The sequence below is a fragment of the Daphnia pulicaria genome, chromosome 7 (assembly GCF_021234035.1).
Source record: "Daphnia pulicaria isolate SC F1-1A chromosome 7, SC_F0-13Bv2, whole genome shotgun sequence".
In the NCBI taxonomy this organism is placed as follows: Eukaryota; Metazoa; Arthropoda; class Branchiopoda; order Diplostraca; family Daphniidae; genus Daphnia; species Daphnia pulicaria.
The window spans coordinates 13,850,433-13,866,234 of NC_060919.1; the positions used below are offsets into that span (position 1 = coordinate 13,850,433).

The window sequence follows — 15,802 nt, forward strand, 5'->3', positions numbered from 1 at the left end:
AGGTTTACCTTTACCTAGTTTTTTCTTATTTTTGTACTGTACCAACTTATTTCTTCCAATTCTAGTTGCACACTGCCAGTCATTCCAACAAGTTGACTTGAGTGCTCACTACTCAGTCAATTTCCATCCATTAGATCCTCATGCTGTCAAAAGCCTAAAACTCATGTTTGAAGAGCACATATAATGGAATATAAATGTGCCGAGATAAAGTATTTCCCCATTACTGCTACCAGACCATTACAATTCAGATTTTCATATAACATAGGTATTCTTGCTTATGAACCATAGGATCTTTTCTGAATCTCGCAATTTTGGTGGCGTACCCTGCAACAGCATGTTTGTTGTTATGGCTTTTTTTTACTTTGGTTTAGAATGCAACCCAGCTAAGAAATAGGTAGAGTTTAATTTCTTATAGGTAAATTTGTGTAAATTTGTAAATAATGTAGAGAATTTCCTTGTCCAATTATCACTTAGAGTTTCAGTGACATGAAGAGTGTGAAGTGAATCACCTATCACCACACTACTGCAATACTTCATGACACTTTCTTTAGCATCAGGAAATTTATCTCAACATGTGGACGTAATTCTGTTGGTTGCTGTGAATACTATTTTTACGGTTTTGTCATCATGGACTTTTCAGTGTGCTTCATAGAAAAAGTTGATATGCTTTATTCATTTTTATATTTTCATTTATGTTATACATTTTTTTTTTACAGAACACGCAGTTTCTTTGTGGAATCGTGTGGTCCTAGCACGGAGAATCTTGAGCCAACGCTGGCTTTTGTCCATGACCAACGTTCTGCTCCATCCTTATATTGCCGACGTAACCTCATCCAGCTCCTGCTTCATCGCTTCGTACACAAAAATACAACTTGGCTTACTTCACTGTCGAGTTGGAACACTTCAGTGGTCGCTTCCGTGCCGCTGTTACACACCCGCAGTCACTCACCACGGGATTATGCCCAAGTACCCGACAATTTACTTATTTTCGTATATTATCTATTATAACAGTACTTACTTGTGTCTGTAATAATTCCGAAATCAGGCCCTACTTGCGCGCAAACGTAGTGTTACTTACACGTTTTTTTTCTAACGCTAGATGGCTTTTGAGCTGTCAAAACAGTCAGTTTCAGTTACTTTAAAATCTCTTTAAACATTTATCGGCAGCTGTTGTGTGGAAATTTTTTAGTGAAAACTTACGATAACTATTCCACCAACAAAGCTCACTTGTTAGATTTTTAAATAATGTGTTTTTTTTCTACTTCCGGTTTTCTCATTTCTGTCAGTATTTCAGTAAATATTCATTCCACGCACAAAAAAACCACAAATTCGTGATCCTCGTCAAATTTGTGGTAAAGTTCATGTTTTTTTTCGTACGTTTTCGTACTTCCGGTTTCGAGAATTTTCCTGAGACATAGAGCTGTATTTCACGACGGCGTGACAAAGACATATCATTATAAGAGAGTAGTAGATGTACGATGGGGAATTTCAATTGACTAGGCGAAGGTAGACGAGAGATGGAACAATGGAAATGATATGCAGAGCGATGAAAAACGAGATATAAAACACTACGATGCAACGATACAGAACAGGTTCATGCAATACAATACATGCCATATAATTACATGCAAATCCATTAAGGAGCCGGAATATTGGCTTCCTGGTCATCCCCATGTCCGCGGATGTGGCGATGAATGATGGAGACAGATCCCTGGATGGCCATCAGACGGCACTTCCTCCGGAGGCGGCGCCAAGGAGCCGGGGGGATGTTGAGGGCGACGGCCACTGCGTTGTTTGAGGGGAGCCAGGATCCCAAGGCGCCAATAACGAAGGGCAGAGTTAACCCCAGGCAGCTGTATTTCTCTATTTTTCTGGCATGGCCAGCGTCGAGGGACTCGGGAGCGTCGAAGGTGATGGTGAGATCGATTATTGTTGGTGGGTCGGTCGAGGAGATGACTATGTCCGGCCTCAGGGTTGAGCCAGGGAAGACTCTGTTGACAGACGCTGCATGGCCGGCCCTGGTGATGGTTTTCACAATTTCCGCCAGGACGAGGTCGTGTCGGCGGCCAATGGCCGGAAGATTACTGCGGCAGTGGCTGGTTACGTGTGAGGTGGTTTCGGCATCAACCTTGCATCTCCTGCACTTGGTGTTGGGAGCAGAGCAACCAGGATTCCCGAGGAGCGGAAGCAGGCCGAGGCGGCTCTTGTGGATGAGATTCCACTCGTTGAATAAGAGGCAGGTCCGATGAGATGAGAGGCGGGCAATGTCGTTAGATGGGTCGAGTAGTAGCCCCCTTGCTACCCTGCCCTGATGCAAGGCATTTGTGAGGGAGATTGTCCAGCGTTTCCGGATGACAGAGCGGAGGCCCCTTACAGCTTTCAGCGAGAGGCAGGAGACGTCGTCGGCGATCACTTTGGTCGATTCATCGCCGGATACATCGATCCTAACTTCAAGTCTTCGTGCTGATTTCCTGGCACGGGACCAGGTATTGGAGCCACACCTGTAGAAACGGGTGTCGTGGAGTCCGCCTTCTACCGAACCAGAGAGGTAGTTAGAGAGGGGCAGCGGATCAGGCGGCTTGCCGTTGAATCCCCTGGAGATGTTTTGGCTGAGCTGGGCTCTGGCAGTGAGGCGGACCACCGGATCGTTGCTATCGAGGAGTTGAGCGGCACGAGCGATGATCCAGATGTCCGAATCTTTAGCCAGTTGAGAGGCACCTAAGCCGCCAGCCCTGCGATCGGAATAGAGGAAGCCGTTATGAGCAGTGTGGGGGACGTTGGCCACGAAACGGAGGAATTCGGCACAGCGAGCATCCATCTCGTCGAGAAAACCGCGAAGGACCCTCCCTGTGGCGAGATGGTGAGAGAGAGACGGCAGTAGGTGGGCTCTGTAAACCTCCAGTTTTTGCCAAGGCGCCAAGTCTGAATCGGCGACCTTAGTCAGCTTGTCGGGCAGATCACAGACGGGTCGAAATGTTAGACGAGTGCCCATGGGGACTCCTAAGTAGCACTCGCTCTCACCTTCCTCCAAGCAGCGAAGAGAGGTGCCATGAATGTGCAGGAGAGATGAGTTGGTGGCCTTACCCTTGGACAGGGAGAGGAAAGAGCATTTTGCGACGTTGAACCTGAGCCCAAGTTTCGCTGCCACAGCAAGCATGGCGTCAAGAGTAGGCTGAAGCTGATCAGGAGAGGATCCGATGAGGGCGACGTCATCCGCGTAAGCAGTGGCCTTCAGCAGGGAGCCGAAGAGAGTAAAGCCATGGTTGGTAGGAGCCTTGGCGCAGCGGATGAGGGGCTCAGCGGCAAGGTTGAATATGATGGAGCTTAGCCCATCTCCCTGACGGACACCGGACGTGGGTTGAATGGTGACCAGTTCCTTGTTGACAACAAACTGGAAGATGCTGTTGGTGTAGATGTCAGTGAGGATGTCACGGAGCTCTGTCGGGATCGGAAGACTCTGAAAGAGTTGATGGAGGAAATCGTGGGGGAGCGAGCCAAAAGCGTTGGCAAGGTCAAGCCAGCAGATGGTAAGTCGGCTTTTCTTGAGCTTGGCCTGTTCGATGGCCGATTCCAGCAGCATGGTGTGTTCTTGTATTCCATGGACCCCAGGAAGGAAGCCCTTCTGCTCCAATGACAACCATTCATTGTCGGACGCGACTGCGGTAAGGCGGGATGCAATGGAGCTCGAGAAGAGCTTGTATATGGTGGAAAGCAGAGAAATGGGCCTGAAATTGCCGTAGTCGTCAGTAGGGCCTTTCTTGTATACCGGGATGGTGCGAGCCGATTTCCAACAGGCAGGAATGCCGTAGAGCCAGACCGCAGCGTAGAGGAGCTCAAGCAGCCGCCCAAATGGGTCCAGACGAAGAATGTCTTTGTATTCAACGCCGTCAGCTCCAGGAGAAGTATTGGAGGCCCGTTTGAGCTTGTATGCGACCTCCTGGCTCGATGGTGGAAGAGAGAGCAAGGAGAGGTCGTCATGGGACAGAGGGGCCCAGGAGCATGCGTCGTACGCGGCTTTCGCTTCCATGACGTCCGCTTCCGGAGGGCGAGGCTGCTCATAGGTGGCCTTGAGGAAGAGTGTGGCGGAGTCGATGGAGCCGGTGTAGCACTGCGATGTCTCGCCCAGAACCTTGCGTACGGCCCTCTTCGGGTATCTTTTGAAGAGAGCTTGGAGTTTGCTGGCCGCCTCCCATCGCTTGGCATTGTTCTTCTGACGGATTCGCTGTTGTTGCCTGGACTGGTGCCTATTCGTGTTGGACCTTTGAGGTGACGTACGTGGAGGACGAGGAGGACGAGGAGGTCTGGAGGCCTCACTGCTAGGTGGGTCGTCCTTCGAAGTGCGAGAGTGCCAGTCGGCAGCGAGATCAGATGCGATCGTGTCCAACTCAGTCCTGGAGGAGCACTCCACGATTATGGGAGCCCAGTGTTCGTAGAAGAGGTTGGCAGGAGTTGAACCGTCGTCGTCGTCAGGCAAGCTGCCGTCCAGATCGTCTACTCCTAGTTCAAAAGAGGGACTGGAAGCGCCGGAGTTCATGGTAGGCGAAGTCCCGAGAGGAGAGTGAGGCGAAGAAGTTGGCTGGTATGGAACGACGACAGGGCCTTGGTGAGGATCGCATGCTGGCAGATTGATGGTAGGTGGAACAGGAGCTCGTCTTGTCGCTGGAGGCGTTGGCTGTGGCCTAACGTGTGAAGGGAGAAGAGCCGGATGTGGAGCATCAATGCCTGCCAGTGGGAGGTTAGCCGTAGGAGAGATGGTGGGTGGAGCAGGGACTCGTCTGGGCCTGCCAGGTCGCATCGTGGGAGGAGAACAGCCCGGATGTGGAGAGGGGATCCAGGAATCATCCCCTGTCTTACTAGAGGATGTGTGCTCAGGCGACTCGTAGTAGTTTGGCGGAGTAGTAGAAGGAGCCGGTGTAGCAGAGGCGGTTCCCGGAGAGACGCTGCCGGCCGCTTCCACCAGGGCACCGTGCTTTTCGGCCCGTTTAGCAGCCGCGCGGATGACGGATGGGTAGCATTGCGTGGAGCAAAACTTCTTGTTTTTGTTGTGGCAGATGAAGGATTTGCTACAGGCGCTGTTGGCACAGGCTCTCTCCATGTTGGCGTGAAGGTAAGATGGTCGTGACGTGTCGTACGATCCCGCACGGTTTCTTCTTCTCTTTTACGGTTACTTCATTGGCTGGCATCAGGGGCTGGAGTGTCCGATACGCTAGCTGTGCCACGATGAAAAAGCCAGATGGAAAATTGCCGTATGGATCTGTGAGCCTTGAAAGAAAAGAAAGACAGCTGGCGCCTCGCTGGTCAGTGAGTTGTAAATGGCGTATAAATTGTCTTGCCCAGAGCTGGAAGAAATATTGAGAATATCGAGAATGTCAAATATGGGATGCTTCAGCTGCTTGCATTGGCCTTCACAGTTGATGTTCCCAAACAATCAATTTCGACGACTCAAGTCCAGTCTTCTTATGCACGCGAAACACCGTACAGCGATACCCCGGTAGCAGCATCCATCTAGTGGCGTTGTTGGAGTTCCGAAGAAGTGAGTGCCGGCCACCTGGCGGAGGAATTTTGAAGCTCGAGCCGTATCGTGGTGTAGTAGTGCGAGATCGGTACATGCAAGATAATGAGTGATGAGTAATGAGTATTAAACTGATAGGGTGGATAAAGGCAGGCCCATTAGAAAGCAATCGATCGATGGCTGGAATCGGGTGGGATCGAGTGATTGACAAGTGACGAGTGCGGGGCTAGAAAACCGCGGGGCCGTTGGACTGCCCGATGAGAGAGTAGGTGGCTGGCTTGAACAACTGCAAGCTTGCAGTTTGCTGTGTTGTGCAGTTGTTGAATGCGATGGGTAGCTTGGTTACAGGTGACAGTTGTTGATGTTGTTCACTGGCTAACTGTGCTGGGAGCCCCCTGGTGGGGAAAGTTAGCACCAGCCCAGTGCCTCGCCACAATGGCGAGAGTGAAATAAGAAAGCCACACACAGCAATCTTACGGAAAATGGTCCCAGAATGTAGAGTACAAAAAGTTGTTTCAAGATAACACAACACTCAAAACAGGAATCCAGTTTTTCCACTCTGAAAATCCAAACCAGGAAGAGCCTCTCTTACACACGTCCGATCAGACCGAGAGCAGACTTTTTGGAGATAGGGAACTATAGTTCAGGAAAATTCTCGATTTTGGCCAAATTTTGGATTTCGTTTAAATCATAACTAATCGACCCCAAATTTCATGGAGATCACGAATATGTGGTTAAATTTGACGACAGCTTAATGGTTGAGGCGCTGTGGTTACTTCCGGTATACTTCCGGAAAATTAAAAAAAAACTAGCAAGTGAGCTTTGTTCTGTTTACAGTTCTCAATATTGCAAGCTTGATTTTAAATTTAAAAAATTGTAACTTTAAATCTTTGAGCTAAAAAACCTGACTATTGTTTCTATCTGTATTGTCTGTATTATGTAACTTTTATTGGCATTTCACTTAATATCAATTGTTTTGTCTTTATTCAGGTAACGACGTCGAAAAGATGGATCGTACCAAAACATTCCGTTATGTCCAAAATGTCAGCTCGGATCATCATTTGTTGTTGTTAATATGTTGTTGTTTGTGTTAGTTAACCCGTTGTCTGCTACGCCTTTGTTCTCCCCTAGCTCCTTTGCACGGGCCGCGCTGGTCGGCCTCGTGGATTTCATGCCGCGAGGTTGGAATGTCGCCAAGCCCAAAATTTGCCGCAAGGCAAGCCTTTTAGGCAATGCACCATAGTTCCCCCTTATCGATGTGGTGACTTGTCAGCAATGGCAAGTCCCACCTTGGTCATGGATCCTTCAGACGTGGCGCGTAGAATAGTAGAGAGCAACCTACGGGTTGTATGGCGTGGCAGTCAACGGGTTAACTTAAGTGTATGTATGTATGTGTGTGATTGTTAAAAGTGGTGGAATTGTGGGTGGAGGTGGGACAATAAAGCAATTCCTTTTTAACGTTTTTGTTTGCTGTGTCTTATAACTTATAATAAAATCATGTTTGGCACTCGACTTGTATATTTCTTACAACTTTGAAGTTTAACATAATTAAAAGGCAGAAGTGGAACTCTTTAAATATATTTCTATGAGGAACGAAACACTATCTGCATTCTGCAACTCCTGTGGCACAGCAATTTCAGGAGAACACCAGCACAGCTACTTAAGTTCTTTTTCTTCAATCCTGTAACAGCTGCATAATCACATTTCTCAACTGGAAACAGGCTGCAAACCACTACAGAACAACAATCAAATCCCAGTGAACAAACCAAAACTAAACTGACTATGTTGACCGACAAATCTGAACACAACCAAATAAAACAAAAATTTTAGTTGCAGTATTTGTAGAACAGGGGCAGTATTTAGGAACCTCCTTGTAATAAGCAGGATAAGCGTAGGTTGTGGTGTAGTATCAGGTGCCTTGGTGGAGTAGTAACTCGGGGCAGAGTTATACTTTGGAGCTTCGGTGTAGTAGGTTGGAGCAGCGTAAGTAGCGGTACAAAACTGGTGTGCCTTGGTGGTTTAGTAAACAGGAGCCTCGGTTTGGTGGTAGCTGGGAGTAGAGTAACACTTGGGTTCCTCGGTATAGTGAACTAGGGCAGCATACGTGGTGGTAAAGTATTAGGCCCTCTCGGGTCAGTACTTTGGAGCTCCAGTGTAGTAACGGTGTAGCGTAGGTTATGGTATAGTAAACTGGAACCTCTGTGTAGTATTTCGGTTCAACGTAGTACGAAGGAGCACCGGCTGTGTAGTAAGTCGGGGTTACGATAATACTTGGCTGAATCAGTTATGGTTGTGTAGCTCGGGGCAGAGTTAGTACTTGGGCGCTTCGGTGTAGTGTTCGACCGCTTCGGTAAAAGCTGGAAACTTGGTATAGTGGCTGGGAGAAAAAAGAACTTGGGGGCCTCGATGTTGTAAGCTGGAACCTCGGTGTTGTAGCTGGGAGCAGAGTAGTGCTTGGGAACCTCAGTGTAATAGTCTGGAGCATCATAGATTGTAATATGGTACTCAGGTGCCTTCGTGTTGTAGTACATAGGAGTCTTGGTGTACTAAACAGGAGCGGCATACGTAGTCGTGTAGCACTCAAGAGCTTTTGCGGTGTAGCTCGGGGCAGAGTAATACTTCGGGGCTTCGGTGTAGTAGCTCGGGGCAGCATAAGTTGTGCAATACTTTGGAGCCTTGGTGGTGTAGTTAGGAACCTCGGTGTAGTAAGGTGTTGCATATGTTGTTGTTGTGTAGTAAGGCGTCGTCGAAGTGTAGTGTAGCAGTACGAACCCTGAGTGGAAAAACTTTTAGTTTGTTTTTGTTAAAAGGCAATAAATAAATAAAAAAATCATGACAAAGCAATTACCGCAGCGTTGTACTCTTACCATCACTAAAACTTGCCGTGGAAGAACCCATCACCGTCAATCAGACTTTCTCCGACGACCATGCAACAATTGTTACTAGTGCCCATGCCGTTGGCTAAGATGGTTTCGGCTGGGCCAATACGCCAACTGTCTGACGCATAAGTCGGACATGCGACATTAAGCGCTCCCTAACGAATCTTTTACCAATCACCGGAATACTGTCCCGCAAATTGACCGAAGCAGTGTGGATTTTTCTTATGTTTGAATTCTGACGATCTCATATCGACATTGGAAAATACCACTGAGGAATGAAGTTTTTCATCGCCATAAATGCCGGGAGTGAATAAGCGAGTTGGTCCTGGACGGGATATGTGAGTTGTTGAGCCGGGTTATCCAAGAGAACCGAGATATACATTTCAGTCAAACGAATGATTCTATCCACGAACCAAACTACTCGTCGACTTCCAAATCTACCTATTTTCGAAATAGCATCAAAATTTAAGGAGAATTAAAATTTTCAAGCTTTAAGATAGGTAGCATTTGTAGTACCCACCAATTACCATGGAATAACCACAATAAGTTCCCGGCTGCGACGCAATTTGTTCAACCTGATTGACTGGGGGGTCGAACTAGGACCATTCTCATAAAGACACGATCTCCTGTAAAACCCAACATAATAGAATAAATTTAAGCCACAAATAGTTCTAATAGAATTTTACCTGGTCTTTTTTCCCTTCCGGCAACATAATAGAGTCCTAGTTTCGGTTCATTGCGGTAATGTTCGAGTCCGATGCGATGCTAACGGCAAAACAAATAATGGCGAATCGGCGACACTAAAATAGCGAATAAATTCCTGGTCCCAGGACCATTCGGCAGTTGCTGTTGAATTGGAGATCCATCATTAAGGATATAGCCATCTAGAGCTGTAAACAAGAAATGTTTAAAACGTAAATGAAAACAATCCCTGCTCTAGCTCACAGCAAAACTTATTAAAATAATATCAACAACAAGCAAAGACCTAAAGAAAAATCCTGACTCAATATTCTCCTTGGCAAAATCATCTCGTCTTCCTGAAGAAACCGCCAATCAATCTCAAGATCAAGTGTTGTGTTTAATAGCAGTGGTAGTACGAGGTAGGGATGCGTGATGATTTCTTTGACTTCCAGGTAGCAATTGCGGTTGCCTAAATAATAACGCATAATAAGCCATTTTAATGAAAAAATAAAAGGCCCTTTAAACATGAATAACGTAAGAGGATCACGAATAGTTGGTTCTTTTTGTCGTCAAGTGAATACTTATTGAATTATTAACTCTTTAAGAAACCAGAAGTAGACAACTAAGCACACTGAAAAATGTAACATGTGAGTATGTTGCTGACTGTAGGACAAAAGCAAAAATTACTTCACAATTTCAGTACAGAAACGCCAATTCAAATGATGCATATTTACGTTCCAACAAAGAAGAAGTTTCAAATAAATCTTTAAAAGAGATTAAAATATTAGCGAAAGTCAAACATGACATGAATGTAGTTGAAAGAAACTAAGAAACCTTAGACTTATCAGCCAATGCTCACATTTCTTTAAAAGTGCAAATTTTGCATGATCAAATTTTAACTGCATGGTCTAGCTCAGTAGTTTTGCTCTTCTGAATTCCAAATTTCAAATAAAAATTTCTCTCTGTGAAACCAGATCATGGTGAAACATAGGCTACTGCTGGTGGTGAAAATATAAAGCAACAACAATTACACCTTCATTACAACAATTCTTTCCCTGCCTTTTGAATTACAAAAAAAATTTCATTCGAAATGTATAAGTCTCTAAAGAAACCGCAAAATTTATAATGTTGTTGGCCACATGACATTTTTACGTTACTATATACCTTTTTTCATGAATCCAATATCCAAACACGACACGCAGACGAATATTTGCTGAAACTACGAATCTGACAACAAAGAATCTCCTTGCTCGGTGTGAGTTACTAAGGGAGTGGCCAGTACCAGTCCACAATAAATCTCGAAAACTTTCTTGCCACTTTTTCTTACATAATTTAATCATGTTAAATCACATACTGCGTTTACGAAAAAACGCTGAATATCTGAGATGACCGTGGGCGATGGTGCGATTGGTTTGTGGTTGCTCGTCATGCTCTATTTACTTCCACTCGGTTTACCAATAGAATTCGGAATTTGTTCGTAAATTTCAGGATATTTCAAATCCACACCATTTCAACATATGCCGTACTGAAATAAAACAGCAATATTAACGGCCTCCATGCCAAAACGCCATTAAACTATACGTTTACGATCTTCTTCTAAATTCTATTTCCCTTTTTTCGCAATGCCTTGCAAATGTATGTTGAGAAACAACCGCAAAGGTCGACCCTTGGTATTGGACTGTGAAAACTTGACAAATCGAAACGTAGGAGATACTGGATGAGCGACTATGACGGAAATTGGACAAAAGTTTTCAGTAAAATAGGAAATTTATTGTCTGATAAAAAGTCAAATAATTGAAGGAAATGCATAGAACTATTTTTCGTATTAAATAAACCCCACGATGTTGTTGTGGGCGAGGGACTGCTTTCATGTTGGATGGTACCGCCAACCTTTGCGCTCCACTTCGAATCTTTTTACAGTTGAAAAAGGAGTCGACTGTGAAGCGCAGAGATGTTTTTACACGAATGATATTATCACAGGGATCGTTTGGTGACTGATGGGAGCCTTTGGATGATGACAATTTGGATTGGGATTGGCCGAAAAATTGGAAGAAAGAAAAAGAAAAGAAATGATCGGTAATTAATTTAGAGGCTGAAGGCTCCAACGAAGCAGGCGCATGAGGCCGGCAACTTGAAGGTCTCGATGGCGAATGGGAAATAGTAATCGGTGGGATCGTAGACGAGGAAACGGTGGTAGATGCTCTTCTGGAGGCACTTGGACTCGTAGCAGGTGGGGACCAAGGGGCAGGCCTTTCCGGCCGCGTCGGCCTCACATTCTTCGATGCGAGCGTGTTGATCGTATTTGATGCCGTAAGACTCGACTTTGTTGATGATGACACGCCACTTGCCTTTGGTGTTGACGGCACGCAGCGGCTGGACGTAGGAGGTGGCGCTGGGGCAGAGGTAAGTCTCGTCCACCAATTTGGTCAAAGTGTCGACCGAGTTGGCCGTTTCGGCCACGACGTTCTTGTACAAAGCCACAACGGCCTCGTAGTGCTTGTCCAGTTCGTAAACGACTTCGTAGGCCGGGTACTCGGAATCCTCCAGGCACCAGTTCTTGGTCGTGTTCTTGGAGCAGGCCGGGATCTCTGGCTCGTATTTCGGTTCGTATTTCGGCTGGTGATAAGCGGGCGGCTTGTAATTGTTGCCCATCACAACGGCCACAACACCTAAACTCACAAAGATCTAGTGGTGATAATAATTAATAATTAGATTAAGCTAATGATTAAAAAATTGGCTGCTGAATGGATTGGAATAATTTACCAAAAAGTGGTAGGACAGAGACATGATTTCCAATTGACTTTGACTTTACACGAGATAGAAAGTCAGAAGAGGAATCGACTGCAAGGGACGATGTGTTAAACTGATGTGACCGTCTCGGCTTTTATACCGGGACACTTTGTTACGCTGCGTTCCATTTTAACCAATGGCTACTCCCACCAGATGGTGGGATTTTTGAAAGTCTCGCCTTGAAAACACGAATATGCCTGTTCTCGGCTTTCTCTATACGTTAGTTTCGTTTAAAATGCGCCAAGTTCATCCACAGGAAGCACATCACTTCACGGGGAAAACAGCAGAATCAGTCTAGCTAGTCTAGTCTATACCTATGGTTAAAGAAGTCCAGGGAAAGTGAATTCGCCTCGGGAATAGTTGAAGACACTGTGAAAGAGTAAAATTGATAAAGAATATTTTAGCGAAGGCAACGAGCCGGCGAAAGTTTACAAAAATTTATGTTTATGAGATTTTTACCTGAGACTTGGAAACCGCCCCGTCAAGATTGCGATTGGTGTTGTGACGACGGCTGCGTGTAAGAAGGGCGTAGTTTGGCCGAAAAGCTGAGTATAAAAAGACCCGAACTGTTGGTGGAAGACACAGAACACCTCAGGAGCTTTCTGTGCTCACATATCCAATTCTTGATTCTTTCGCTGAGTTTTCATCTCATTTAAAGTAAAATCATACGACATGTCTTTGGCAGTGGTAAGTCAAATCTTTGACTGATTCACTGCTCATTGCCTGAAACGATGAACATTGAAGAGCATTTAAAAAATCTTTTGATTTACTCATTTCACAGACGATTTTGATGTTTTGCGCTGTCGGCGCTTGGGCTGAAGATTTGGTTGCCCAGGAACAGTACAGGTAATTTCTTTTCTTGTTTAGTTAGACCAGTATTTGATAACTAATATTGATTCTTGACTTTAGACCAGCTTACAAACCATCGTACCCCGAGCCCCAATACCCGTCGTACAGCAAACCATCAGCTTGTAAGTTGAATTTGACAATTGTTAATCAAAACATGAAAATTAATTTGATTTCAATATTCCAAAGACCCATCATACCCATCGTACCCCGCTTACCCCAAGTACTGCGACCCAAAAGCCGCACCCAAATGCGCTGAAAACGCGACGGTCGGTTGGTGTTTGACCGACGAGGAATACCCCACCTACGAAGTCAAGGTATTGAATTTCAAATGAATTAAAAACCAATCAATCAATAAAAATACCTTTTGAAATTGGGGGATGGCCAATGATCAGTACGCCATCGACTACGATCCTTTAGTGTTGAAGAAATACGCCGACGTGGCCGACCAGTCAGCCAACGATTTGGTGGATGGCGTCAGCAAGGAACAAGAGGAGAAATTCGATTATTCTTTCTACAACGGCAAGCAGTTCGACCAGGGCAACTGGGTCGGTGGTGAGGGTTTCATCTGCCCCAGCGAGGTGGCCTACTCGCGTCCCCTGCGCGCCAAGAACACGGCCGGTGAGTGGCGCGTCATCGTCCAGGACATCGCCTGGCCGACTTACACCCAGACCCAGCGGACCGAGACTTGCTTGTTCCCCGAAGCCGCTTGCCGCACCTTGGCCCCTTGCCACTTGAGCAAGTGCCTCCAGAAGCACATCGTCCACCGCATGCTCTCCTTCGACCCGTGCGATGCTTACAAGGGCATCTTCATCGACACCTACAAGTTGCCATCGGCTTGTTCCTGCCACATCCCCGCCGTCAAGGCCTAAATTCCATTCAACCCCCCAACAAGACCCTACCCAAACGACCTCCAGGTAATACCAGAAACGACAAAAATTAAAGAGAGGGACTGCTTCAAATAAAAACGGTACCGCCAACCGTCCAAAAATCCTCTCCTCCACAGGGATCGTTTTCGGTATTCTCTGGACTTGTCTTTTATCCAGTCCTCCGAGCCTATCCTTTCACTCCTTTTTCTTTTCTCTCTTCCCATTTGTCGTCGTGATTGCGAGCCACTGAGAGTTCTTGTCAAACAAAATACAAAAGTATTTATGAACGAAATTTTTGTTCGTGTTTAAGATTTCGACGGGTTGGCGTTTAAAAATGACACAGTTCTCTTTACTTACGCCAGGGGAACTGTTTATCAAATCATTAGTTTAACCAAAATCGACCTTAATAATTGAATACATAATTCCATCATTTTTCAAACTTAAATTAGTATTTTGAATATAATGCGAAATATTTTCTAGTTTACTGTCAAATCAAAATAAATGTTGTTGCATTAAAATTGAATTGATAATGTTAAAGATAATGTGCTGAAAGATGAACGCCAATAGTTTACAGAGTATACTAGTCTATATAAATGGCAGCACTAATCACTAAAATTACAATTCAGGCTATATCTATCCATACGACAAAATGACTGAACAAGTAATAAAGAGCGTTTTATCTTGGTTTCCTTTTCTTTGGGATAAAAATGAAGTGGCATGTCCCGAAAAAGAAAAAATCGAAATCCGAATTGATTTTGGAGAACAGGAAGTTAACGGAGGTCCGCACCCCACTTTTTACCATCCATATCAACAATGGCATGTTCCTTCTTCAAGTCATCACGATGGTTTTATTCCCCGCCCACCTCCGCCCAGTGTAATTCCACCGACGAGTCCTGGCTCCTTTCCAAACATGATGACTCGACTCCAACAACTGGAAAGCAGAATCGAGGCGTGCGAGAAGGAAACTCTTGAATTTCAAGCGCAACTTAATGAAATTCAGGTGGAAACCAATTATTATCTCTATCAAAATTATTCTGAACCAGCAAACCCGACCGAAGTTGAAATGGACGTTTACCGGAAGGAATTACAGTCAAATCCGATTGTGCCATACATGATGCCCTATCATGGTAATGAAAATTGGTCCCCTCCGTTTCTACCGCCGCCATTAGCAACTGAAAATCCATTTATACCCCATACGGATACCTTGGTCTGCGATAATTCACATTTTTGGATCGAAAACAATTAATAAGAGTTGAATTTAAAAACAGTGTCAAGTCTGATGAATAAACATTCGTAATTCAATTATCAAACCAATTCTTTTTCATTTCTACTTTATTTCGATCAAAGGAAGAAAGTAAATATATGGAAGCTCAATCTGAGTAATTTTTAAATAATTTGCGACTAATGTTAAATATAAGTAGTAGGCAGTCAGGATCTTAGTCGGAAACATTAATAATTCCATGCAGTGGACTGGGAATGTGGCAAGAACAGGCTGATTGAATTCAAGTTCTGAAATTCAAGTTGCCTGGATCGTGCGGATGCGTCGTTTGAGCTTTTCACCTTTAGAATTTTACTATGACAACATATTTAGCGCAATAAATAATTCATAGATTTTTGCGACATAATTTTGACTCCGAATGACTTTTTTGAATAGCGCATGATAAAATGGAAAGGCCTGAACAGCAATACTTCGGAAGTACGGTATATCAGAAATAAGGTTATTCTTTCGTTCAAATGAAGCGAAATTAAAAACAAAGAGCAAATTTTAAAAATTCACCTAATAATCCCTAATTTTTTTTAAACGTTACTATGCGAATTTAGGATTACAAAAATTGTCGTTATCATCAGAAGCGTCTTCCTATAAGAGGGGTTCTTGTTTCGAATATAATACGTGCCCCGGAAGAGCCTTTTTGTTCATTTAAAGTCAACAGAGATGATGCGATTGGATTGAAAAGAAATCTTCATACCTTCATGCAAGATCTTTAATGGTGACTTCCCGGTCGTTGATAATGGGGAGAACATCTTCCAAATTCAAGTGCCGGTTTTACTAAAAATTCGACAACAATAGAACATAAATTAATTTTAAATTAATTATTTTAATTCAGATGTTTTTGTACCATATTTTTTTTTTTTCATAACAAAGTTGCAAGTTTTTTTTTTGTTTTCCCGTACCAGGGGTCAATTCAAAATCAATCCCTTTGTCAATCCCTTTAGCCAATAAGAGC

General features: G+C 44.6%; 3 protein-coding genes and 3 long non-coding RNA genes across 6 annotated transcripts; 2 read left to right on the forward strand and 4 right to left on the reverse strand.

The window, feature by feature from the left end:
* The first annotated feature begins 73 nt into the window (after window positions 1-73).
* Window positions 74-516, forward strand: LOC124350927. The gene is made up of 3 exons (XR_006921288.1): window positions 74-209; window positions 289-394; window positions 475-516. It is a non-coding gene; the product is annotated as an uncharacterized LOC124350927 (long non-coding RNA).
* A 1,120-nt stretch (window positions 517-1,636) lies between these two features.
* LOC124348755 lies at window positions 1,637-5,095 on the reverse strand. Its single transcript, XM_046799028.1, has one exon. The coding sequence runs from the start codon at window positions 5,093-5,095 to the stop codon at window positions 1,637-1,639; it is 3,459 nt and encodes a 1,152-aa protein (XP_046654984.1).
* A 3,075-nt stretch (window positions 5,096-8,170) lies between these two features.
* Window positions 8,171-10,292, reverse strand: LOC124350909. The gene is made up of 4 exons (XR_006921269.1): window positions 10,237-10,292; window positions 9,078-9,281; window positions 8,380-9,017; window positions 8,171-8,285 (listed from the first exon to the last, which is right to left on the reverse strand). It is a non-coding gene; the product is annotated as an uncharacterized LOC124350909 (long non-coding RNA).
* A 697-nt stretch (window positions 10,293-10,989) lies between these two features.
* On the reverse strand, window positions 10,990-11,973 carry LOC124350776 (protein spaetzle-like). The gene is made up of 2 exons (XM_046801607.1): window positions 11,836-11,973; window positions 10,990-11,757 (listed from the first exon to the last, which is right to left on the reverse strand). The coding sequence occupies exons 1-2, from the start codon at window positions 11,857-11,859 to the stop codon at window positions 11,158-11,160; spliced, it is 624 nt and encodes a 207-aa protein (XP_046657563.1). The 5' UTR covers window positions 11,860-11,973; the 3' UTR covers window positions 10,990-11,157.
* A 108-nt stretch (window positions 11,974-12,081) lies between these two features.
* On the reverse strand, window positions 12,082-15,788 carry LOC124350876. The gene is made up of 4 exons (XR_006921226.1): window positions 15,695-15,788; window positions 15,545-15,624; window positions 12,322-12,585; window positions 12,082-12,231 (listed from the first exon to the last, which is right to left on the reverse strand). It is a non-coding gene; the product is annotated as an uncharacterized LOC124350876 (long non-coding RNA).
* Window positions 12,466-13,869, forward strand: LOC124350746 (neurotrophin 1-like). Its single transcript, XM_046801573.1, has 5 exons — window positions 12,466-12,549; window positions 12,644-12,708; window positions 12,772-12,833; window positions 12,898-13,025; window positions 13,104-13,869. Exons 1-5 carry the CDS (start codon window positions 12,535-12,537, stop codon window positions 13,578-13,580), a joined length of 747 nt encoding a protein of 248 aa, XP_046657529.1. The 5' UTR covers window positions 12,466-12,534; the 3' UTR covers window positions 13,581-13,869.
* Window positions 15,789-15,802: the final 14 nt, after the last annotated feature.

Bases quoted from the DNA above. Each gene is read 5' to 3' on its own strand.
- LOC124348755 (XM_046799028.1), bottom strand. From the start codon at position 5,095: ATGGAGAGAGCCTGTGCCAACAGCGCCTGTAGCAAATCCTTCATCTGC.
- LOC124350776 (XM_046801607.1), bottom strand. From the start codon at position 11,859: ATGTCTCTGTCCTACCACTTTTTG. The intron at 11,758-11,835 runs GTAAATTATTCC...TATCACCACTAG, and splicing joins CTCTGTCCTACCACTTTTTG to ATCTTTGTGAGTTTAGGTGT.
- LOC124350746 (XM_046801573.1), top strand. The intron at 12,709-12,771 runs GTAATTTCTTTT...TCTTGACTTTAG, and splicing joins GTTGCCCAGGAACAGTACAG to ACCAGCTTACAAACCATCGT. The intron at 13,026-13,103 runs GTATTGAATTTC...GCCAATGATCAG, and splicing joins ACCCCACCTACGAAGTCAAG to TACGCCATCGACTACGATCC.